This window comes from Sorghum bicolor, chromosome 9 (assembly GCF_000003195.3).
Source record: "Sorghum bicolor cultivar BTx623 chromosome 9, Sorghum_bicolor_NCBIv3, whole genome shotgun sequence".
NCBI lineage: Eukaryota > Viridiplantae > Streptophyta > Magnoliopsida > Poales > Poaceae > Sorghum > Sorghum bicolor.
The window spans coordinates 1,798,911-1,824,762 of NC_012878.2; the positions used below are offsets into that span (position 1 = coordinate 1,798,911).

A 25,852-nucleotide genomic window follows, 5' to 3' on the forward strand; every position below is an offset into this window, starting at 1 on the left:
CGGAGCTAAACATCCACAACCTTGGTGCTAGAAAAGGTAAATGGCGACACGACGAGACCCTAAGACCCCACGGCGCCCCTCCCCTCTCCTCTCCTCTTCTCCCCTCTTTTCCCACACTGTCAACCCATCAGCACCGACGCCATGGTCACCTCCGCACCGAGCCACCAGAGTAGCCGCCAAAAGGCACCCTACTGTGGTGAACCGACCTAGAGACCTAGCAAGGTCAACGCAAGCACGCATGGTGGATAAGAGCAGCCACGAGAAATATCTCGTCGTCAGGAATCAACCTAGATGGGGGTCGACAGAGCAGAGCCACCCAAGCCAAGAAAGCAAGAGAGCAGGAGGGTGCAAGAGGAGGAGGGAGCCATGGGGAGGCTAGCTCTTGAAGGTAGAGCGAAGCCAAGGTCGACAGCGGGTAAACCCTAGCCCCTCCCTTGCTGCCCAGAGCCCCATCTCATCATCGCTATACGAGATCACTAAATAGAAGAATTTAGGTCAGATAAATCATTGGCCGTGCGCTTGGTGACCCGATCAGCGGTTTATAATATTAAACCATATTTTTGGTTGCAATGATCTCGTGTGCTCAGAGGCAATTTCACTATTTTTCAAGCACCATCCATCTCAACGAAAGCGTGATCTTTCATGGTGTATATATTTTCAATTTGCATTTATGTAGTTCATTTATTTATTATAGGCGCCACTATAGCTCATATATTTATTTGTATCCATATATGCTGCCTGTATAGTAGCGTCTTTCCATGCCAAGCTAGCTACGTATTCATACACCAAAATATATCGGCAGCCAAATATATATATATATATATATATATATATATATATATATATATATATATATATATATATATATATATATATATATATATATATATATATATATATAGAGAGAGAGAGAGAGAGAGAGAGAGAGAGAGAGAGAGAGTAGCGCCCAGTCAATCACCACCAACACATCAGCCAACAATGGCCACCCGAAACAGCAGGACCGCCGGTGCTTCTGCCACCGCTTCTTGTACTTGCGACGACCGTCTCCCTGGCCTCGGCGGCGCGTCCTGCACCGGCTAACCCCAGCCCCCAGCAATCTGCTGCTCCAGCGCCGGTAGCGACGACTGATGTCGAGCTGAGCGAGGTATCGTCCGCCGTCGCCGCCGGCAAGCTGGTGGTGACGAAGGTCGTTTCCCCTTCCCAATCGCCAGGCTTCACCAAGATAAGCAGCGTCGTCGTCGTCTCCCCGCCGTTGCCGGCAACGGCACGTTCGGTGGACCGCCGGTGGCACATCTCGCCGGCGGCGAATGTCATCCTAGTACCCATCCCTCCCTCTGGGCCAAGCGACGGTCACAACAATGAGCCGCCGCGCGCCTCGCCAGGCGTGATGTAATGTGATGTTCTCGAGATCGGAGTACCTGCTGCGCTTCGATCCTGCTGCATGTTTGCATGAGGTGTGCTTCTCATGTCATGTTCCATGGCGAAAGAGGCCTCAGCATCATCAATGGTAATTTGTTAGGGCTTATTAGTGATGATGAGCTTGTAAGACTCTTTACAAATGGGCCATGGCAATAGCAATTTACGTGTCAATTCTTGGTCATGGCAACTAGCAATTTGTTGAATACAAAGTTCCAACTGTGGCGTTTTTTATTTCTTCTGAAATAATAAAACTCAGTAAGCCGTTTCTTTAAAGCTACTACAACTACAAGCATGCAGGAGATCAGTCAACATGAGAAACACGCTTGCTGAGAAGATTTGTGCCAACACGTACGCTTGTTGAGGAGATCTGTGCCAACACGCTTTGCTGAGGAGATCATCCTTTCGAATAGGGAAGGAGTTTTAAAAAACAAGTTACAAAAATACCAAAACCACACCAGAGTAGACTCAAACATCGATCCAACATCGCTAAACCTCGTCCAAAATTGAAATTATCTCCTCGCATATCGCTCGGTGTTACCTCGTCAACATCGATCCAACATTGCTCGATTTTTGCAACGAGTGGATGATGTCGTCTTTGAAAAATTCTCGCATTCCACTTCTTCTAAAACTCTTAGGCAACAAGAAAGGATCAATAAGAAGAGTTGCCAGAGGAGCATGCACATTTTATTCGAAAGGAGGAAAGAGCTTTGCCACAATTTTTATTAGACAAGAGAAGCGATCCACGACATCATTGTGAGGTCTTCTCTGTTTTATTTTATTTTCAGCCCATGGTGTGCTCTGGGCCACTTTGTGATGCGTTCCATGTCGTTCAGAGCATCTCCAATCTTATCATATATTTTTCACTCCCCATAATATTAAATTGGAATCTTCCCAAGCAAAAAAAAAGCACATAAAGCAACCCCTCCAATGGCAATCTTAACTTTATTTCCAAAAGCTTAAAATAAAAACAGTTATGCCATATAATCTTGTATGATATGAGGCCTCCATTCTGTTGGATTTTCTCTGATGATTTGCCATGTATTGATCGTTGTCGCGGGCAAGCAAAGTCGGGATCGTGTCTCTCACCATGATCATAATCGAGGGCATGTTTGTATTCATGAACAAGCTAAAAATTAGTTCTAGTTCACCCAAACAGGAGTGCTAATAGATGAGTTACTTTTTAACTAAACTTAGCTAGTTGTTAGTTCATTCACCAAATATAACTAGCTATTTATTATTAGTGACACCTATTAGCCTAAGAATCCACCAAACATATATTGGCTAATAGTTAGTTGGCTAATTTTTAACTAGCTAACTTTTAGTTCAAGCAAATAATTAGTCTTAGTTGGTTCAAATAAACATAATCTGAGAAGAATCGGAGCCTCCCGAGTGAAGGCCTTGCTAATTTAATGAGTACATTGATTATTAGTCTCAGATATCTTGCTAACAGTGAGGATTTTGCGAATCAGTCTCAGATCTTGCTAATTTAATGAGTACATTGATAGTTACTGTTTTTAACCGGACAGCTGATTGCTTAGGTCCTGTTTGGATCCCTCTAATTTTTACTAGTTTTTTTTTAAAAAAACTGGTTTTTTAAAACTGGGTGAAACCAAAACAGGCCAGTGTTTTCTGCCAATTTTTTTCAAATTAGAAACTAGGAAGTTGTTGATACCCAGCTTTTGCCAGTTTCCTATGACTCATAGAACAATAAATGAAGTCAGGTTCTTAGAAACCGGAGGGTCCAAACACCCGCACTAGTTTTTGTTTAGAATCCGGATTTTAAAAAGTAGAGGAAAAAACTAGTTTTTAAGAATCCGAACTGACCCTACTTGCCGGGTAACGTTTATCTCAGCTACATTCCTTAGTTAGTTTTTTTAGATAATAATAAAGAAAAGTTTGATTTTTCAGACAAAAAAGAAAAGTTTTGACATCAGACATTCTAAAGAAAAGAGAAATTAGACCACATCATTACGTAGACATCTGAAAAATCAAGGAAACAAAGGATCAAACCTCATAAATCAACCCATATAAAACAAAAAAAAGCATATCCATTCAACATAGAAAAATTATGTTAGCTTATGCAACCACCGGGAGCGTGCGCATGTTGCGAGGACTCTTATTTGTTTTTGGCCTATGACGTGTTTTCGTCCGTTCATTCGTTTTAAGCGTTCAGACACAACCACGTCCGCGTGATGTGTACCTTGTCGGCTTGTCGCTTAGTTTTTTTTTCCTGTTTCATTTTTATTTTTTACTTACTTTTATTTACAATCTTTTTACTCTGTTCTAGATGCATTGATTTTATATATCTAATATATACCTAAGTGTACAGTAAAATCTATGTATTTAGAAAATTCAAATATTTTATAATTTGGAATGGCGAGAGCACTTCTTATTATTTCAAATTTCCCTCTTCATGCATGGTCCATTTTCTTTTTCTTTAGCATTGATGTGATTGTACATCATTATTTATGTTATGGGGCATTTTTGTTCTAAAAGTCGTATATTTCTATTTTAATTAAGATGGAATATCTTTTTCTACAGTAGCCTCTTCATTCTAAATTGCAAGTCGTTTTGAATCTTCTAGTAGTATAGCAAAAACGATATACACAAACAAACATAAACGATTTATAACTTTGAACGGTGGGAGTACCTATTGAAAAAATATGGAATGGTTAAACACCAAAGTTCAAATATATATATCACCAAATGATATGTGTTTGCACATTCTTCTTTGGACAAAAAAAGATGTGAATCTTACCGTGAGTCAAATCAAATAGACACATTTTTTTAATGAGAATCGCTTAGAATAAATATATAAAAAATATGAGCATATGTGTCAAGTCAATTATTTAAACCTAGACGATTAGATTCCATACAGAGAATATAATTGAGGTACGGTCACAAATTTAATGCATATCTAATATTAAAGAGCAAAATTATTTTTCTGACCCACTTTTTTTTCTAATATTAAAGAGCAAAAATTTAATGAGCTGCCCTTGCGCCTTTGGTATCTTATATGTAAACCAAATTCATGATTCATGCTTGTACGAGTTAGAAACAACTCACGTCTAGCAATGATACAGAGTCTGATTCCAAAATATATTGGATTTTCATGTAAAACATAGGCACATTAGTACATACAAAAATAACTTAAAATGGATGACAAAATATAATTAAAGAATTCCTTTTGTTTCTTTATTTTTTGTCTTCCATTCCCCGCCCAAGTAAAACCAGCCGTCGTTGCAGGTACAAAAGGTAGAGGGTGACGACTCTATGGTCAAGGAGAGTCAGCTGTTTTTGTTGTGGCTCTATCGGTACCCCACGTGACCAAATTACAGCTCATCAGCATAAACTAAATTTGAAAAATGGAGGATGATATAAATGAGTGCCAAACCATGGTGTGGTGCATTAAATGTCTTCCATTTATTTTCTCTCCACAAGAGAAATCTAGTCTCAGCTCAACTATATATACATGTTATTAGTGCCCAAACTTGTACCCACCACAGTACTCTCTCCTATACCAAAATACTGAAAAGAAGAGGGTAGAAAACCTGAAGCCATGACTAGCAACAAGAACACTGCCGCCACCAGGGCGAAGGTGGCAATGGTGTTGCTTTTACTAGCGACGACGCTCCTGTTGACAACGGTGGCGGATGCACGGCCTTATTTGGATGTGCTGCCTCCGTCGACATCACATAGCGTGGCTGGGAATTTGCTGCCATACAAGATCATACCGCCCTCTGGGCCTAGCGATTTCTGGGGCGGCGAGCCACTACCGCCGCATGTGGAGGTGAAAACCAACCATGGTAATTGAGTGCAAGGAGTGGTGTGAATGAGAATAGTTGGTGATGTAGGGATGAATGCATCACAAGGGCCATAATGCCATGTAATGACTTATGCAAGAACTTGAATAACAAGAGCGCATGGTCTTGATCATTTTCCTTGGGTTTTTGCATATGCATGTGTATCCGCTTTATTTGTCAAAACACAAGGTCATACACCTTTAATCTTATTTGGATCTTAATGTCATCCTTCGTTTGTTTGAAATATATCGAGGTGGCTTATGGTGTTTGTTAGAAAGATGTTGAGGTAAAACTAGAGCACCCCATCCCCACCACCCCAATGACGGCATGGGTGGAAATGTCGCCATCATAGATCTTGCTCCTCTCTCTACCTTGATGAGTGCATCCCTAGAAGATTTTACAAGCACAAGGACGGCGACAGGGCTCTCTTCCTAAGCCCAAGTACTCCTTCTCATCCCCTTCCCTCTCATGCCTACTCCTAGAGGTGACCTTGGTGAGGCTAGCTGGCTCAAGGATCGGTTGTTTGCCGTCCCTTTGGGTGGATCTAGTCTCCCTATGACTAGATCTAGCCAGGAGTAGTCTATGGTGGTAGTGTGAAGGTCAGACTTTGGTACGTCTTGGTCAAGCGTTGGTCATGCGCTGGATCAGCATGGATGGCATCTTGCCTTTGGCAGCAAGCGGCGGCCACACCATGGCCTTAGCTGTGCCTTTTTGGTAATATTAGAAACGACAACTTAGCAAGGCCCACGGTTTTGGCGCTGGCATCACATTGTTGGTGGCATGCTCGCATCAGGCATCATGATTGATGCCCTCTTGGCATGTGGCGCGTCACGTGGCCGTTGTGGATGGATGGCTCACGGCACAAGGCTTGACTGGTGCGACCGGAGCCAACGATAGCGACACTCAAGGGCGTTGCTTCCCCTTTTTGCGGGGTGTCATTGTGTTGTCCTTCCTCTTACTTTACATGATTCTTTGGGTGAAAAACATGTCCAGATTCCTTGTACCAGCGATAGTGATGCTTCTAGCACTACATCCTTTTTCCTTGAGGCATCGTTCGGAGTTCATGTTCACTGATTCGTACTTGGTCCTCTTGCTCGTTTTCGATGAGGCTCTACCTTTGTGTGTTGCACTCCGCCCGTAGGGGGTGATTGAATTGCTTGGAAGAATTTGCTTTTGGCAAAGTTAGAGCTACTATGTTGTGGGGATCCAACATAGCTCCACAATGGTGACATCTGCAACCTCTTTTGGGGTGGTGTTAGTTCTCGCTACAAGGGTGTGTTTGTAACCTTAAGGGAATGACGACTTGTGGTGGGGCTGCATTGTTTTTGTGCTGGCTAACCGGTTATGCTATCGATTTTTAGGGTTGTTAGTGGTTTTCCTTTTTAGTTAAACCATGCAAGTATAATATTTTTCGACCTGATTTTCCTTATAAACCGGACTTAACTCTTTTTTTATCTTCGTTCGAAGACATAGCTCTTGCCACTTACCTTTAAAAGAGAGAGAGAGAGAGAGAGAGAAAGATGTTAAGTTGGCTTATGGGAAGCTCAGACAACCTAATTAATCTCGGTGTTTGGGAGACCTCACAGTTTTCGGACTTTGGTTTGAGAATGCGATGCAAAACGACAAGTAAAATGAACGGAAACCAGAGACATCAAATGACCGCATAGCGCAGTGGATTAGCGCGTCTGACTTCGGATCAGAAGGTCGTGGGTTCGACTCCCACTGTGGTCGACACATGTTATCTTTTTTCTGTTTTTTGTCCGCTCAATTTTTTTTTCTTTTTTTCCCCTTTTGCCCCCTCCTCCTAGTCCAAACACGTACGGGCGGGCGGCGAGCAAATCGTCTGCCAGGGAGCATCTTGCAGAGCTCTGCAATGTCTGAATGTGGACCAAACACTTGAGGCCTTGTTTAGTTCGCAAAATTTTTTAAGATTTTCCGTCACATCAAATTTTTATCGTATGCATTAAGGATTAAATATAGACAAAAATAAAAACTAATTGCACAGTTTACCTGTAATTTGTGAGATGAATCTTTTAAACCTAGTTACTCCATAATTAAATAATATTTGTCAAATAAAAACGAAAGTGCTACAGTAGGCAAAACTCAAAAATTTTGCAAACTAAACAAGGCCAGAGTTCTGCTCTGACCTTGCTCAGACCTCCTGGTCTGGTTTGCCCAATCGGCCAATCCATTTCCTCATGCTCAACTCCTCTTGTTGCTCACAAATCTCACGCACAAGGTTATCAACATTCAACAACAATCTCTTTTTTTTGGTACAAATCAGCAGCAGCCAAATGAACTTAATTTGAACCCGGCAACGAGAAATCGCGCTTCCGGGTGCAAGGAATCGAACTTGCAATGCAGAATGTCCCACAGGAGTTTGTACAAGATTTCTGTCTATCTCGTGCAGTTTAATTTGAACCCGGCACATAATAATCTACTACTTACCAAACAAATGTCAAAAAAAAAGTTCAGTACCTCACACAGAAATCTACAAAAATCTTGTACTCTCTTCGTCTTAAAAATATCGATATTTTTTACTTTGATCAATCATGTTTAATCGTTCGTTTTATTCAAAATTTTTGTACAAATTCTAAAATAGATAAATTATTAATAAAGCAGTTCTAATGATCAAATAAATTATATCAAAATAGACGATATTTATATAAAAAATTTTAATAAGATGTCTGAAAGTTAATAATAATGATTTTTTTAGACGGAGGGAGCAGTACACAACGTTCTTGTTTGAGCGCTCAGCTCACAGAAAATTTGCAATTTCCTGACATTCAGACAAGCCAAGAAATGCTTATGAATGGAGTTTTTCTGACACACTGTGAAGGCGCGGTAGCGTCTCGTACTGTACTGTACTGTACTGTACTGTACTGTACGTCGCCTCTCAGACCCAACCTGCCGCCGACCGCCGCTGTCGCGCACCGGCCAACCCCGTCTCCGTTGCCCCGCCACCCGCACCGGAAGACTGTATGGCCGCCCCCGCCTCCGCCTCCGCCTCCGCCTCCGCCGCAGATCCGGGCACGGCGTTCAAGATCCTCGTCTCCTGCCCCGACGGCCTCCCTCGCTCCCGCGTGCGTACCTGCCTGCCCCCTTCCTTCTTCCTCCTCCTCGTCGTCTTCTCCCCCCGATTGCATGCTCCGTTTGGTTGCATGGAACGGCGCCTGTCGCTGCCGGCCGTTTCCTTCATGGTTGGTCGGACAACCGCGCGGCGGCAAGACCGATTTTTTGTTGCTTGGCCTGTATTTCTCTGTTTATTATGTCGTTTCCCCCAAATCCTGAATGACGCATTCCAGCTATGACATTCTGATGAACAATAAAATGATGAACTAAGCCTCAAGTGTTTGGATGTGCGCTTCTGTTGCCATGAACTGCGGTGATGTTACATCTTTAGCTCGTTCAGGACTATGCGGAGTGCTAATAAGTGCTGTTATATTACTTTCTCTGACCGGGACCGGAATTAGTAGAGCACACTTTGAATATGATACTTTGACAAATAATATTTATAAAAATATTGTACTTTAAATAAAAAGAGCTACGGCTTGTTTGAATTGAAGCCTGGCTTGGGCGCTCGTTGAGGCACGCGGAAACCAATGGCCTCTTGGGGAGCTTTCTGACCAGGCAAACTTGTCAGATCTTGATCCAAATAGACTCGTATATTTTGAAGTGTTTTTTGAATCTTGTAATGCTACATCTTGTGTTATCAATCCTTATAAAATTTTATATATTGACAGTCAAATGTAAAAAAAAAGGGTTAAGACTTAGGACAAACCTAGATGGACCTATGGAGGAAGTACCAAGAGTGTCAACACAGTAACATTCTGACGGAGCTCATGTTGTTAACTGAAGGTTTCAGTTAAGTTTCATCAGTCATTCGACAGGATTCCTCACCCGGATGCAGCCTTGGAGGAATCTATAAGTGAGGTAATGTTATCTATTTATGTCCCCTTTTTTTCAATTGTACATCTATCTGATGCATGCATGCGTGCACGGCCATTCCTCATATTTGTTGTTCCTGCAGATATGGAACCAAAGGCTTCAGCAGAACCCATCTCTATACAGTGGTACAAAGTTTCGGGTATGCATGTGTAGCTCTTGTATTATTAAACTGTGCCTTTTTCTGCTCCACTGATACTTGAAGATGCTTTCACTTAGTAATAGGCACATTGTGCTATTAAACTAAAAAAGAACTGAAAGTTTTTCCCATGTTAAGTGACTTGGTACATGCTCTATATGAAGATGGTTATACAAAAAAAATGTCTTCATTTAGAATTTACACAGCCATGGAACGGATTCAGTGTAGCTCTCCAAGTCTTTGTTAAAATGTAGGGGTTTGCTATGCATGCTTCCAAGTCCTAAGGGAAATTCGTAGTCAGTTGCACACATCATTTTTTGTCAAAACGCACTTTCATCTTCAGTTCTTCACTTTTATTCGCTGTATGGAACTGAAAGCAATGAATGTTAAGTAATCATGGCTTGCGTCATAGAATCTGTTAGTATTTCCTTTTTTTTCCTTTTATAGCTAAGCATGTTTCATTATAGAAGTTAATGTATGCATTATTTTGAAATGATATCCCTTTATCTGTTTTACTGCATTCATAATGGATTAGAATGCAGATTTTGACCACAGTCACAAATTTCAGTATGGAGGAAATGCCTTGCACGACAAAGATGGACCCAATCAGGAGTTCTGTGTCTCGCTTCATTTGGGTCTCACAGACTACAGGTTGGTTTAACTATTTGTATTAACTCAAAACATATTTATAAAACAGAATTCTGGTAGCCTATATTTCTTCTACTTTTGTCTCTACCCCTGTTACTTTCTTTGTGATATCTCAATGTATGCCTCAATTTAACGACTCTGTCTACTTGCACAAAATAGGACATTTGTGGGAACAAATCTCAATCCATCGTGGGAGAAGTTTTTGGTCCCATCTGAAGGTAATTTGTAATCTTTAGTCACAGTTTTGTTGTGTGTAGCAGGGCCTTTTGAATCTTAACTTTGGAGTCCTGTAGTTTCATGAATCATGACCATTACTACCTAAGTACCTAATGCCTATCTGTTTCTTCCATTGCTCCAACTTTCAGAAATATGAATCCTTGACAACTATATTCATGTCCCTCTGTTTTGCCTTCCATTTCCCATTAAATTTTCTCTGCCCAACACATATAAGTTCACTAGGAAGATGAACTTCTTGTCTGTGAGTGACTATTAATTAGGTAGTTTGTCTTAGTACTCTGTGTTCAGAGTCAGACAACATGTAAGAATGATCGATCTTGACCAAAACAATACCTCTTTCAATCTGATGGGGTTAGATGATTCTGTACATTGCCAACACATGTCAAATCCACTTGGCAATGGTGCGATTGTTGAGACATCTGATGAGAAGATTATTGTATTGCAAAGGAGCTACAATGTGGGGGAGTTTCCAGGATACTATGTTTTCCCTGGAGGACACTCAGAGGTAAATTCTTTAAGATTGCTTGACGATATTGAGTGCAGTTGATGAAAGTAAAGACTCGTGCATATATTTAAGCTTTTTCTTTAAGAACTACTAGCTAGGCGCAGTGTAGTTCCTCTTTGCTGTGAAATGAAGACGATGACAACACTGCTGAATTTTATTTTTGATGAGGTAGCATGCTGAACTGAAGTGGCATTCAAGGAGGAAGCTATACCTCATAATTAGGACTTAGAGAAATATATATTGAAACAGTTATTGAAATTTAACCAGAATTTATGGATCATGCATTACTCTGCCTTATGTATGGCCAGTTTTTATTTTTCTGGTAGTTAGCATTCTGACTTCGAAGCAAATTTTGGAGGGATCAAATCTAGAACTTGGAAAAGTAGCTTCTGTTTTTTTGAGGAAGTTAGGGGGTAGAGAGGGCGCACTAGGAAAATATATTTTGTTTTACACCCGAGAGGATCAATCGGAGTGTTGGACCAGTAACAGTAATATACATGTATCTTAATTTTTTTTTAATTTCATTTTGCTTATACCAGCCACAAGAAATTGGAATCTTGAGTCATCAAACTGATGAAGAAGACCTTGCTCATCTCAATGGTCGAGTTTCACAAGAAATGTTTGACGGAATTATCCGTGAAGTGGTTGAGGAAACTGGAGTTCCTGCTAGTTCTCTAGTAAGTAGAGGCCTACAATACATGAACAGGACCCAATAGATTTCTTCTCTTTAGGACTTTTCTTGGCATTTTCATTAACTATCTACATTTCATTTGCAGACGGATCCTGTCTTCATTGGAGTTTCTCGCCGTGAAATGAATGTTAGGCCAACTGCATTCTTTTTTACAAAATGTAACATTGATTCCACTGGTGTAAATGAGCTTTATTCTAAAGCTCAAGATGGCTATGAATCTACTAAACTATATGCAGTATCAGTGGTGAGTTTAGCTGCGATTGCAGCTCTCTGATCCTTAGCTTGCTTATGACTGCTTCTAATCACTGAAGTTGCTTTTTGAATTACAGGAAGAGCTGCAAGGAATGACCCAGCGAATGCCTGGCTGCCACAATGGTGGTTTTGCTCTATATGAATTGATGAGGAATGCTGCCAAAAGTTCATGAAGATGTCATTGTAAGTGTAATTGAAATATCGGATTTTATTCTGTGGTGTATCTTGAACAGGTTAACTTAGGAAACATACGCAGCGATGCAAAGCTTCAAAATTTATGAAGCCTTGCCTTATTTCAAGTCTCATTTCCCCTTTATCCCTTCTTGGCATGTTGCTTCCTGATGCTGAATTAAAGTTAAACAGTCTTTCCTTGTAGGACTGAATAATTCTGATGGCATTGTCACATCAGAAAATAGGTGTGGAAACACGACGCAGAACACTGCATGTTCAGACCCATCAGATTACTGTTATTTGCAGTAGATGTGCCATTTCCATATTTGTTGGACATTGTCACAGCAGAAGTGCCCAAAGAAATAAAAGCATGAATGAAGCTTAAATCTTCTCGGAAGACTGTACGGAAGAAATTTCACGATGCTAACTTACATGCAGAGATGACTCTATTAGATTGTAATGGTATTCAATAAGAACAGAATTCACGGGCAACCTAGGCCTCAGCCTGTCAGTGAGTTCTTCTGTGGGATCGTGAAACTTCAACAATACCCGATCCTATGCCGATGCTCTTGATTTAGTGATGCGTATGTAGGAACAGAAGGTGAAACTTATATTAGCTTATTACTCTGAAAAAGATCCTATGCAAAGGACCCTATGATATTATGATTCATGTGCGAAAGAAGAGATACTTGTTACCTTGATAATATACTTCATGCTAGAGTATGGATTCTACAATTCGCATCTTGACTTGTGTTGCTCCCTATAATTGTTACCTCGGTGAATTTAGAATGGGTTGTGGATTTTTCTCTGCCTAACTGGTTGGACGATTGGATTCTTGGAACTTGAAAGGAAGATGGTAGCAGAATTGACCAGAGTGTCTGACACAATTTGGCCATCTGAAGAGAATATTGAATGACATTGCTTATGGCTCAGAACACAGAATTGAGTTTTAACAACTCACAAGACGAGTATATATATTTATTATTGAGCTACAAATTAGAAACAGCAGCTCTCCAAGATGGAATGTTCCTTCTTAATGTACAAAAACCAGTTTCAATTCAATGGAAAAAGAGAACGTCACTAATGGTTGCCGTCCCCTTGTTTGTGGCGTTGAAACTCTTCTCTGCTTTCCTTCGGCGTGATCGAAAAAAAAATAAATACAGGGGCTGAGTCCATTAAACTTTAGTATATATACAGAAAAAAGTGCACATGATGTTCACAATCTTTATAATGAGGAAAAAAACACGATACAGTAATTGTTTTGACCGCGTAAATAAAATAATTTAAAGATGAACTAGCTAGAATTAAGCAAGGAGGTAGCTATAGCTAGTAGAGAGATATAATATGATGTATTAGTCCAGTCGATCTTCTCTGGTAACTATTGGGCGTTTTGGATGCCTATCGATCCGCTCTGTCAGTGTCCTGACCTCTTCTTCGTTGATGTCACCGTACAGCTCCACTTTCCTGAGCCTGGTGAGGTTGGTAATTCCACGGATGCGCCGTTTGCGCCAACAGCCTAAGGCCAGTGAGAGCGTCTCTAGATAAGGTGCTCCCCCCTGCTGGAAGGTGATCCTAAAAAGTGTGTCAATGTTGTCTACAACCAGTTGCCTGAGACTCAGAAACTGGTGCCTTTCAAGACATAGCACATTGCCAGTGTACGAAAGGCGGTAGAGCTTGAGAGACACGAGGCTGCGAAGGTTTCCCAACACATGAACCATACCATCTCCGAGGTAGGTCTCTCGGAGTGACAGGGTGGTGAGGCTGTGGAGGGATGAGATCCATGGAGGCAGCACACTTAGCTTTCCCATCAAGTGCAGGCTCTGAAGGTGTCTAGGGGGTGACCTATCAAGATCCCTGTCATTGCTCAAGAAGCTCAGCTGTGGGTACTCATTGCCACTATGTGCATACTGCATGACTGACAGTGAGAGAAGGGAGCTGCTCAGCTTGCTCAAGGAGCTGCCGAAAGACTCCCATGTTGCTCCATGGACCTTCTGCATAACACAGAGCCTGGTTAGGTGCTCCAGCTTCTCCACCTCACGCAGCGCATGGGGGCTTCTTTCGACATCCAGGAAAGGGATCCTCTGGAGCGCTCTCATGCTGCTAAACCCAGCCGGCATCACCACAGCTGTGTCGTAGTCGAAATGCTTCACGCTGTGCGACCTGGTGTAGTACCTGTATCCACCTGCCAGCAGATGGTTCAGATTCTGCAGCCGTGTGATGCTCCTGGGCAAGAATCTCACTGAAGTCTGCCTCACGTCCAGCGTCACCAGTGCCTTGAGCTCCCCTATTTTGTTCGGCAGCTGTGCCGGTATGGTTGTGCCTCTCAGGCTCAGGTACCTCAGCAGGTGGAGTCTGCAGATGTCCCTGAGGTCTTGTTTACTCAACCAGCGGCAGCCCTGGAGGTCTAGCACCCTCAAAAGTGTCATGTCTGTGAAACTGATGGTAGCCAGTGGTCTCTCTGTGGCTGTGCTGCCCAGGATTGTCAAAGAACGGACATTGGGTAGGTTTCTGCTGGACAGGCTGCTGCTATTGTTGCAGCAAGCGGCCTGGATGGAAAGCCGGCGAACCTTGTCGTGCCCTATTGTTGTTGTGTCGTTGCGCTGCTGGTGGTGGGTCGTCTTCCCAACAAACGAAACGAAATTCTCTTGGACACATTTGGTGGTGATGACGTCCAGCATTATGTCATGGACCTTGAAACTCCTGACCTCGCCGTTGCTGCTCAGCTCTTCATCAGGAGTCACGATGCTTCTACTGATAATCTCATCAAAGCAACTGTGAGCAGCCTCTTCCAAGCTCAAGCTGCTATGCGCTGCCGCGCCGACGAAGCCTTCCGCTGCCCATCTCCTGACCAAGGCTCCTCTTCTGATCACGTGATCCTCTGGGAAGACACTCAGGTATAGGAAGCAAGCTTTCAGATGGTATGGCAGATCGTCGTAGCTGAGGGAGAGTACCCTTCTCATCCCCTCTAAAGCTGGGTTTGTTTCCAACTCAGAAGGTATCCTCTTGATTATTCCTTGCCAATCTGCCACAGTTTTATGTTTCCTTTGAGCAAGCATTCCTCCTATACTCACTATGGCTAGAGGCAGGTTCTTGCATTTCTCCAATATAGCGTCGCAGACTTCCTTGAAATGATCATACTCGCGTGGACATTGCTCTGATCCAAACACTGTCTTGAATAGTAACTTCTTGGAGTCTTCTGGGGTTAAGTGCTGCATTTTATGAATATGCTCACTGGATGATGCGCAGGAATTTGCAACCTGCTCATGACGTGTGGTGATGATTATTCTGCTTCCCAACTCATTGTTAGGGAATGCTGTTTTCAATCTTTCCCATGCTTTCGGGCTCCACACATCATCAAGAATAATGAAGTACCTAAATACATATGAAAAAGAAATGCTAGTTAATTTAGGTATATAGCTAGCTACAAATATATCAACTACGAGTCATAATAACCCTTTGATTTTTTGGGGGGACAATAATAATCCAATTCAAAGTATATCAGGAACCACCATAGTGAATATATATATGATGGACAAAAACTTATTAAATTACCCCCTAATCTTGCATATAAATTACCCACCATGCCATTATGAAACATAATTCAGAATAACCCCCTAAATTTATATTTAAATTACCCAATTTTATTATTATGAAAGAAAATTCATAATGACCCCCTAAATCTGCATCTAAATGAGACCCCACCTATATCATTATGAAAGATATTTCCAAGTAACTCCTAATTTTATATCTAAATTACACAACTCTAACATATGCAAGATAATTAAAAGTAACACACACTATATTCTTATAAATTACGTACCTTTGCTATTATGAAAGATATTATGATGTAAAACTATTTAATTTTTTAAGTAAATTATCCCTCTTAGTTTGTTATATAATTAAAATAGAGAAAAATGTTCTCAATTCTACATGTAATGTATTGAATGATTTATCCATAAAGTATGCTACATATATTTCCAAGTTACACTCTAGCACTGTTAAAAGTTAAAAGTAGACATGTTTACTAGATAATTATTATCAAAGATGTAATTGATTATTAATACAAATGATGAACACGTACTGATCACTAGCAGTTTCGATCCCAATTTCGTTCATTCAGCAATATAATCATGTGCATGCATGTAGGATCGGAGGAGTAATGATGGAATAAGATAGAAGTAATATATATAACCTTTTATTTGCTAGGTGATGTCTCGATTTGTCAGTGAGGCGTGACATATCCCAGCGCTCAATGCCTTGGAGGGGATCTTCGTCTTCTACCCTGCTGGGTCTTGGAACAAGCTCTCTCACTATGGATTCCAAAAGCAGCCGCTCATCGTAGGTCTTGGACACTGTTATAAAGGCACGGCTTCCCATGCCACGCATCACCGCCGGGCTGTCGTAAACAGCAGCCTTGGCGAGGGTGGTCTTGCCCAGGCCACCGAAGCCGACGATGCAGATTACCCGAAGCCGGCCTCCGTCAACACTAGCAGCATCGTCGTCGTCTAGCCATCCGATGATTTTGTCTCTGTCACCTTGCATCCCGACCAGCCGTGACTCGTCGCCGCCGTGGAGGGCGGCTAGTACTGCAGGCAGCTGTCGGTTGCGATACACATCGGAGGAGTCGAAGAACAAGCTGCTGCTGCTGGTGGTCTCGGCATTGTCCAGCCTGTACCTCAGTCTCCGCTCGCTTACCTTATGAGCAGTAGATTTCAGGGTCTTGATGTCATTTGCGAGCTTGTTCCGAACTTTTAATTGTTGTTCTCAAGAGGCTGACAAGCCTCGCCAGACGACCTGTTGACTGCAGCTGCTTGCTCATCAGGTGGTGGTAGAAAATCTCGATGCGGTCATCTGCATCATAGCCGACCTCCCTCACCCTGGTTCATCCAAGCCCTCGTCTGCAGGCACAGGCAACAACAAGCCAGAGCAATTAATTAATTATTTTATCAAGTTCCATTAGGAAATTATTAAAGAGTCATTCATGTAAACAATATGCATGCATAGATTGTTTAGTGAAACGTCATACGTTATCTCTACTATAATTGACCATTTCAAATTATTTTAGGTCCACCAACAAAAACGTCCCTCACTGAGTAGTCTAACCATTGTGTACCCAGAAAATTACGCACAACAATTTATCTCCATTAAAATCAAAGGCTACAAAAGAGCTACGTCAAATCCAAGAGCCCACAGACAAAGTTTGATGCGAGGCTTCTCACCCCCCTCGTCTCGCACCTGCGCCTGTTCCCTTCTCACTGATCAACGGCCCAAGTTCGAGACCTGCTGCACGTCTTTTTCTTTTCTCCGAGAAAAAAAAAAAAGAAACATCGTCATCTCCCCACCACGTCTCGCATGACTCCTTCCCATCTGCCGGTGCCGCCTCGCCCCCGGCCCTAGGGCCAACTCCGCCCGCTTTGTCTTTGCCGCTGGTGGCGCCCTGCCGCCTGGCCGCCAGCCCTAGGCCACGTACACTCGTCGCCTGGCCGCACGTGCCTCCTCCATGGCCGGCGTGATCTTAGGACCAGGAGGCTACCCAAGTTCCCGTGCCTCTGTAGAGGTAGCCACCACAACAAGAGGATGGGACGTTGCTGAAGGACGCCCATTGCCTCCTCCATCCCCAAGCGCTTCCTAGCAGTCCAACTCCTCGAAACCCTAGCCCAAATCGTCTAATTTCTTTGGCTGCCTCCAGTCCATACATCCTGGTATGTTCTTTCTTTTTCTTTGTTGATTTTGTTTTATTTTAGATCCAAAAATAGGCGTGATGTTCATGGCAGAGCTCTGTATCCATCTATTTGTTCTCAAACATTTCGGCTTAAGATATATAGCGACCAGAACAATTGATTTCACTTTTTAATTAGACTGCCTAGGACAGTTGGACTTCATTTTAGTTTCTCCATTCTCTCACTCTCTTAACATGTTTCAAACAGGACCATTGGGGTTCACATCAGTTACAGCTTCCAAGTTAATTATGACATAACATGATTTCTGTTGGCCAATGCTTCGCTTAATGGCGTGTTTATTTTCCTCTGTTTGTACTGCCTTAATATGATTGCTGCTCTCAAATGATTTCAACTCACTTGTGGCAATGCAAATCTGACAGGCATCTCTAAATGATGGTTCCCGATACTGTCTTGCAGTTTTCATAAATTAGAGTTAACTGCTTGTGTATACTTTTCTATCTCATACAATCTTTTCATATTATATAGTTGTTAAAGCCTCCACGACACTTATTTTTCTTTAAAAAATTTTAGCACACTGTGGTATGCACGAGAAGATGAAAGCATTGGCTGCCCTCGCATGATCTGAGACTAAAACATATTTTTTAGACTGACTGAGACTGCATACGTCAGGGATCATACACTTATTTTTGTTTTTGTTTTTTTTTTGCACAATGTGGTATTTGTCCTCTTCATTTAAGAAAATATTGCATTTTCATATAAATTAAAGTGTCATTTGAAAATAGAAACTGATCTTTCGTCATGATTTCTATGTGTTCAGTTTGTTAAAGTTGCACTTATTTCTATTGTTTTTTAGAAGAAAACAACAACCATCTACTTTCCAATAGTCTATAAAGATATTTTTCTGCTTCATGTTATTTAGCTCTCTTATGTACCTCCTTAGCATTTAAATACTAATTCTTTAGTCCTAGATATTGCAACATTTTAGATGCTATATACTGCTTTATAAGTAATTCTAGCATGCATGTAATTGGCATATTCACTGAATATACCTTTCTGCGAATTTCAGAAAAATTGAAGTTCAGTTGAGTTGAGCCAATTTTAACAAGTTCACATCTTATTTCTTGCAGATGTACTATGTAAACCTGGAGGTTACTGCTGAGGATTATCTTTATGATGACAATTACAAGTTAGACATCTCTGTGTCCAATTTGAATGTCCTTAATAACCTTGCAGGGATTGTTCAGCTGGAATATCCACAATTCAATACCGCACCGCAGCCTTTCACGCTCAAGCTTGCTCTTGCTCTTCGGCTACGAGCATACAACAGGTATGCCCACCCCTTCTCTTTCCCTTTTAGTTGGTATTCGGATCTGATCTAATTATCTTGCCTACTGCCTAGGTGTAATTATTAGTTGGAAAACCTCAAGCGGCTACAAAGTCCTCACAGATCTCACAGAAGAGCCTAGATATCCGAGTTGGGAAATCCAAAACGGTGGATGTTGATAAACCACGGATGAGCTCGGATGACATTAAGAAGTTCCAAAGGAGAAGATGCTTGGTTTGGTGATGCTGATGCCTATGTTCTGCACGACATCAAGCTACACTTCATAGTTGTCAAAGATCTTGTTGTACTCTATTTATGTGATAAAATACCATCGTAGTTTGGTTGTTTTCATGTTGCCCCTCCGATGAAGTCGTAGCGTTAGCACGGATATTATACTAGTAAATTAAGGATGTGTTTGGGAGGGCTCTTCTATATAGGCTTCTCTCGAGGAGCCAAAGCCGTTTTGATAAATCTATAATTTGTGGCTCCTCCAAAACTATTCTAGCTTCTCTTTTTTCTACCAAAAAGTGCTCAAACCGGCTCCTCCATCTAGACTGTTTAGCACCAGCTCCACCCCGCTTGCTCTGACACTGGTGGGCCCTGAGCATGGGCATGGGCACAGGCACGCCACCGGTGGCATGCGGGCGCATGGAGGGCATGCTCGGCGGTGCTCGGGTCGTAGGGCCACACGGAGGGGCGCATGTGGAGGGCATGCTCGCCGGTGCTCGGGTAGTCGGGTCACATGGAGGGGTGGGGCGCGCAGGGGCGCGGGCAGATCGCGGCTAGGCCACACGGAGGAGCGCACACAGGGGTAGGTCTTCGGAGCGCGAGTGGGTCGTCGGTGCTGGGTTTGCTAGAGCATGGGTGCTCGCCGGAGCGCACGGAGGGGGTCGCTGGACACATGGAGAGGCACACGCGAGTGGCCGGTGCTCAGAGTGCCCGTCTCGCGGGTGGACACGCCTCAAGTCGGAGGAGCCATGAGCAAAGGGCGGGGTGAATGAATGACCGGATAAGAAAGAAGACATGTTGGGGAAAAACAAGGGTATTATTGTCATTTTGCTCTTTTACCAAAGGATCCACCAAAACAGCTTTACCTCTACAATTATTTTTAAGCTAAAGCTAAGAAAAGTTACTTCACTAATGAAACTAAGGGCACCACCGATGGAGGCTAACACACTTAATGGTTGTAGTACAAATAAAATGATCCACATAAACAAGGAAATGTTGAGACTACTGTTCATGTAATGCAAACTATCACTACTTGTAGTTTGTAAAGGAACTTTTTCTTTCATCATGTATCACATTTATTTCCTCTTCCTCTTATTTTTTAACATGGACCATCTTCTCTCTCACCAAACATACATAGCTTTAGCTTCTACAAGCCACTATAACAAGTATAGAGCACCTACTTTTTTATCCGATTTTACATAGCACTTGGGCTACTAGAGTACTAGGAAAAAGGTGACGTTGGGAAGGCCTAAGATGTACCAAACATGTTGTTACTTTGATGACCTCAATAGTATTCTTGGTTAGATTCGTCGTGTGATCCATGCAGCTGCAGTTTGCTAATATGCGACTGCCAAGACATGGTGGTTTTATTTATAGGTATACGTGCAGTGTCACAAAACTTTATTTTTTGAAATACATTTCAGAAAAGGTACACTCTTATTGCTGGTTCACCTAACAAACTATACATTTGTGCTCGACATTGTCTATATATGTTTTTTTCCCTGCAAGGTATTTCCATATAAATCTTGATGTGCCCTCTTAATTCGGTATTTTCTTGTCAATTAAGTCATCATCTTGCTTGCTATTGCTACATATTGCCCTTAGAACAGCATAGCCGATATATACATATACATATACATCGCTCTTAAACCAAAAAAATAACCTTTGAATTGAACTCGACATATACGAGGATATCATGGTTGATTGAGAGATCCATCTATCTTATTGTAAAAAAAAAACATATATAAAAACAATTATAGTCCATCTACTCCCATTTGGCAACAATACAAACAAAAGAAGAAGAAGCATGAAGATGCATGTTGGACTACCTCATTGCTCAAATAAAGCAAATATATTCATAAGTGCACCAATTTTCGTAACGGAAAAAAAAATTAATGACAGTAGAGTATTCAGGGCGAAACCTAACAGATTGACAGACAGAGAGATGGGTGTGGGTGGGTGGCGGTGGTGTGGGAGGAGCTGAAAAGTGACGCACCAGTTGGTTCCGGCTGTCGTCGTCGCCGCTGCTGTCAAGGTCGCGGAGGCAGGCGGCCAAGCTGTCGAGCTCGTCCTTGAGCTCCTGGATCTCGTGCCGCAGGCCGTCGCCTAGGTACATGTGCCTATCGGCGACCATGTTGCCGAGCTTCCGCAGTAGGATCGCTCCAGCGCCTAGGGTGGCGCTAACTACGGCCGCTTCCATCGTCGCCCTCGATCGACGACCTCGATCGATCGCCCGGCGGTCAGATTGGTATCCCGTTCCTTCCCGGCCGGCCGGACAGACGACGTCCGGCACAGCAGAGAGCAGACCACACAGGCTCTTTGGTCTGGATGACTAAGAGCGATAATGAAGCTAATGATAAGTGATGTACTGTACATACTTTCTTAGAGCCATAATGAAGCTGCGACGAACCTGAGCCTTGTTTAGTTCTGAAAAATGAAAAGTTTTCGGTATTGTAGCACTTTCGTTTGTTTGTGATAAATATTATCCAATTATAGACTAACTAGTATCAAAAGATTCGTCTCGTGATTTACAGCTAAACTGTATAATTAATTTTTGTTTTCGTCTATTTTAATGTTTCATGCATGTGTCACAAGATTCGATGTGACGGAGAAGTTTGAAAACTTTTTGGTTTTTAGGGTGAACTAAACAAGGCCCCGCTGACTGCGTGCTGACTGCTGTGGTGCCCGGTGGCTGGTGCTGACTGCTGTGATCCACTTTGCACGGATCTAGGCCTTGTTTTTCTGAAAATTTTTACAAAATGTTACCGGACCACTTTTATTTATATTTAACAATTATTATCTAATTATAGACTACTATGCTTAAAAGATCTCTCTCACAAATTTTATATAAACTATATAATTAGTTATCTTTTTATTTATATCTGATGCTCTATACATGTGCCACAAGATTCAACGTGACGTAGAATTTTGAACATTTTGCAAAATTTTTCGAGAATAAACAAGGCAGTGACTGCGGACGGTGAAGTATACTACCACGGTAATTATTTAATATACAGATGCCAAAAAGAAAACTGGATCCCAACAGGTATTTTTGTTTCTCCTGTGACTTCGCACAGATCTAGAGGCCGGGTGCACATATAAATTATATATTTATATATTGTTTTGGATCTTGAACTAAGGAGCAGTAGAATAGTGACAAACTGCCGTCGTTTTTGTGTCGAGCATACATTGACCAACGTTTATTAAGCAGTTAGCTGCCACAATGCATGCAGCGCTTGTTTAGGGAGTGCAACCGTACGGCAGGCGACGTCGCCGGCGAAGGTCCACATGGAAGACGGAGAGAGGAGGGAGGTAAGCAGGCAGCGACGAACAAATAATTGTCTGGCGGCGATTTCACGCATCCTGAGTAATTGTGAGGAGGATGCTAGATAAAGCCATTTTCAATAGCAATTTGACCCGGAAATAACGTTAATCTTGGTGACACCATATATGTGTTTGTGTGAACTAAACTTGAACGCTATGTTGACTATATGATCAGCAAGTTATAGATACACAACCTTACTAGGTATACCCAGCAATAGAGCCTGATGCACTAGTCGACATAGTGTGTCTGTCGGTCGTCCTGTTTGTTGTAGTGTAGAATAGAAGCAGTACCGATCAGTGGACACGAACGCCGACACCCAGAAGAAGAGAATGTCGATGTGAGTAGTCGTGTCGCCAGAAATGTAGGAGGGTGACAGCATATGTCCTCAAGGACAGAAAAAGCTTTATTGTGCCGCCAGTGACACTCCCCAAAAATGTAATTGGCGCCCTTCACCCGAGCAGGTGAACTCGAAGACGACAAGCGTTTCGGAGGTCTACCCTCCCAACTCTTGTGCGCGCAAGGAATTAGGACAAGGAGAACCAAAGAGCAGCAGATTTGTGGTATTCTCAAAAGCGAAGTAGAATGACAAACGGAGGAGCTTTGCAGAATATGCTTGCAGCCAGAGAGGCGATGAGCGCTAGGGGTGATCAGAAGATGGGGCAGGCGTGCGGACACACAAAGACAAAGACGGCAGCAACAAGCGTAACTCTTGCAGTGAATCCGCCACCAACCTAAAAAGGAATGGCTCTTGTAATTATGTGGATTGAGTGGCAAAATAACTCCCGTCCCGTCCGTTCATCCTGCCACGCCACCAACATAAAAAAGCAACCACATTTAGGTGGAACTGAGATTGTAGGCTGTTAAGTAGAACAAGTAACAACATGAAACAAAAAGTGTTCACCTTATTAAAGAGAGGATCGCCAAATGGTATTAGGGTGGGAGGCTAGTGTTAAGACTAGGGATAGATGGATTTATTGGTGAACCCATAGAGATTAAGCCTATATGAGGGTTTATGGACAAGCCCATAGGACACTCCTAATGCAGAAACTATCATAATTTCTATGAACATTAATTGTATTGCTACCTAAACATTTTGCTGATGTGGTATGGTAGTTATTGGAGAGAGATAGCAAAAATCATAGAAACCGGGTCTAAGTTAGAAACCATGTCTATACAAGAACCAAGACATGAAGTGATGTGATTGGTTGAGAATGGAGAGAGAATGAATGTGATTGGATAAAAAATTATTCTGTAGAAACTATCCATTAGAACCATGGTTTTCTATATGTAGTGTCTATTAAAATTAATAGATATAGAAACTACATATAGTTTTTAGCATTGAGAGTGTCCTTACATCCTTGCTTAGGGAGGACTTTATTGTTTAAAGGACAGTCGAGTTGACAATGCCAAGGACAAATTCACTAGTACCACTAATACGTTGAGAAAGTTTTGTACAGAAAAGAGTGGAGGAGGTGGTTAGTGGCACGCTGCCAACGCTGATATTTGACATGGCGGCAATGAGCGTCTGGTAAAGGCTAAGCTGAAAGAGGATGGTGGGAATCGCCGAATGGGGATATATATAATCAGGTTGATGAGGTGAAGACCTCGTGAGGATGCAAGTTTAAGAAGTTTTGCCAAATTTGTACAACTAATTTACTTCCATTGATCACAAATACATCTTCGGCTATATTTATCATAAGTCAAGCTATTTTCATTTTAACTAAAACTTTGTATAAACTAACAACACAATATTAACCTTACTAGATTCACGACATATGAAGTACTTTGTTAGTCTATAATTTTTTGGTAAGATAATATATTTTGGATAGATGTATCGCTTATCAAAGTTTTTTTTTACTAAAACAAATTTAGGCCAGCAAAACAAACTCGAAGGAGCCTTTTCCTCCTGCTTGGCCTGTGTATATATATAGGAGTGACCATTCAACAAACCTATTATACTTTGTGACGTGTTAGACCTCGGTCTAGATCAGCATTAGCGAAGGTAGAATTTTAAAGTTGGGTATTCACATACAAAAAGTTCAACGACTTAGATCTAGTGATTTGGATTTGGGACAGAAAAACTGACGCTGGTCACAAACAAAGTGATACACATGGGCGTTGCGATGGGCATGCGTGTGTGTGATGAGTTAATAAGGAACAAGGGGCCATCGACTGATTCCAATAGAGTTCCTGCCTGTGTAATCATGAATAGCTAAAGGCAAATGAGACTGTTTTATTCACTACCACATCTTACCATAGGCCTTATTTAGTTTCCAAAAATTTCCAACATTCTCCATCACATTGAATCTTTGTACACATGCATGGAGTATTAAATATAACGAAAATAAAAACTAATTGCACAGTTTGTCTGTAATTTACGAGACGAATCTTTTGAGTCTAGTTACTCTGTAATTGAATAATATTTATCACAAACAAATAAAAGTGCTACAACAGCAAAAATCAAAAAATTTCGTGAACTGAACAAGGCCATAATTTGTTAGACTTGGCAGCTGACCTGACATTGTTTGTTTTTCTTAGATTTCAGCCTCATGTATTCTAGACACTCGAGACTTCCTAAAATTGCCTAAAGCTGTGGCGAGGAATTTGTTCACCTAAAATTTGAGATTTGTCAATGTATCCTAACCATCCAAACTCGCTATATGAGAGATCTCAAGTTTAAAAAAAGCTGTAATGCATATACGAGCTCGTGAGTCTGGGAATCAACTGAAGCTAAAGACCTCGCCTGCTTTGTTTAGTTTTTCCTAAGTTTACTCACTATCCAATCGTATGTTTTGATATATACATAAAGTATAGACTAAAGAAATTTAATTACACAGATTGTGACTATTTTATAAAATGATTCTTTTAAATCTTTTTAGTTCATAATTTCACAATATGGTGTTACAGTAAAGCTACAGTAACATATACTAACTAGTATAATGTTCGTGCTAACGCTATAGTTTTTAATAAAGAATACTTTTAAAAGAACCAATTTGTTTCTACAGAGTTTGTCGTTTACACTATTTTTTATATCTCTAGACATATTTACATCCTCCCTACCTCCTTAACTAAATATTGGATATTGTTTGCACCACTCGCCAAAATGTCAACCACAAATTTCGTCCTTAGTGATCTTGATAGTTGTTCATTGCAGATGATATTATGTCCTCTACAACACCACGAACCGGGCGACATCCCTGCGCACCACCGGGTTGGCCTTGACACCGTCGTCCTTGCCACGGCGTCCACCGGACTCGTCGGCACCAGGCACTTACCCTCGGTGGCCAGTCGCTCTTGCACATCACTCCTGCGCCATGGCCGACAGTATCTTCTCCTCCTTCATCTGCATCTGCATGCATGCACAGGGACTCAATTTGGACATCATGATCCCAAAAAAACATAGGGACAGATGCACATTGAGAGTTTGTAATGCAATGCGTGCGCGCGGCGATTGCCAGCCAATTTTTATGCACCTCGCTTGAGC

General features: G+C 41.8%; 2 protein-coding genes, 1 long non-coding RNA gene and 1 other non-coding gene across 5 annotated transcripts; 3 read left to right on the forward strand and 1 right to left on the reverse strand.

Annotated features, from left to right (window-relative positions):
• Positions 6,880 to 6,953, forward strand: TRNAR-UCG. The gene has a single exon. It is a non-coding gene; the product is annotated as a tRNA-Arg (tRNA).
• LOC8068706 (nudix hydrolase 9) lies at positions 8,067 to 12,551 on the forward strand. Of its 2 annotated transcripts, none has more exons than XM_002439131.2 (10): positions 8,067 to 8,305; positions 9,081 to 9,155; positions 9,253 to 9,309; positions 9,875 to 9,957; positions 10,114 to 10,172; positions 10,548 to 10,696; positions 11,236 to 11,373; positions 11,473 to 11,631; positions 11,717 to 11,822; positions 12,003 to 12,551. In XM_002439131.2, the coding sequence occupies exons 1-9, from the start codon at positions 8,204 to 8,206 to the stop codon at positions 11,810 to 11,812; spliced, it is 918 nt and encodes a 305-aa protein (XP_002439176.1). In that variant the 5' UTR covers positions 8,067 to 8,203; the 3' UTR covers positions 11,813 to 11,822; positions 12,003 to 12,551. The 2 variants fall into 2 exon arrangements, with proteins under 2 accessions (XP_002439176.1, XP_021304145.1); XM_021448470.1 differs by having other exon boundaries at positions 12,016 to 12,551.
• Positions 12,795 to 21,380, reverse strand: LOC8068707 (disease resistance protein RPM1). Its single transcript, XM_021448469.1, has 3 exons — positions 21,040 to 21,380; positions 16,003 to 16,708; positions 12,795 to 15,182 (listed from the first exon to the last, which is right to left on the reverse strand). The coding sequence occupies exons 2-3, from the start codon at positions 16,350 to 16,352 to the stop codon at positions 13,163 to 13,165; spliced, it is 2,370 nt and encodes a 789-aa protein (XP_021304144.1). The 5' UTR covers positions 16,353 to 16,708; positions 21,040 to 21,380; the 3' UTR covers positions 12,795 to 13,162.
• Positions 17,173 to 19,266, forward strand: LOC110430631. Its single transcript, XR_002448017.1, has 3 exons — positions 17,173 to 17,512; positions 18,619 to 18,818; positions 18,891 to 19,266. It is a non-coding gene; the product is annotated as an uncharacterized LOC110430631 (long non-coding RNA).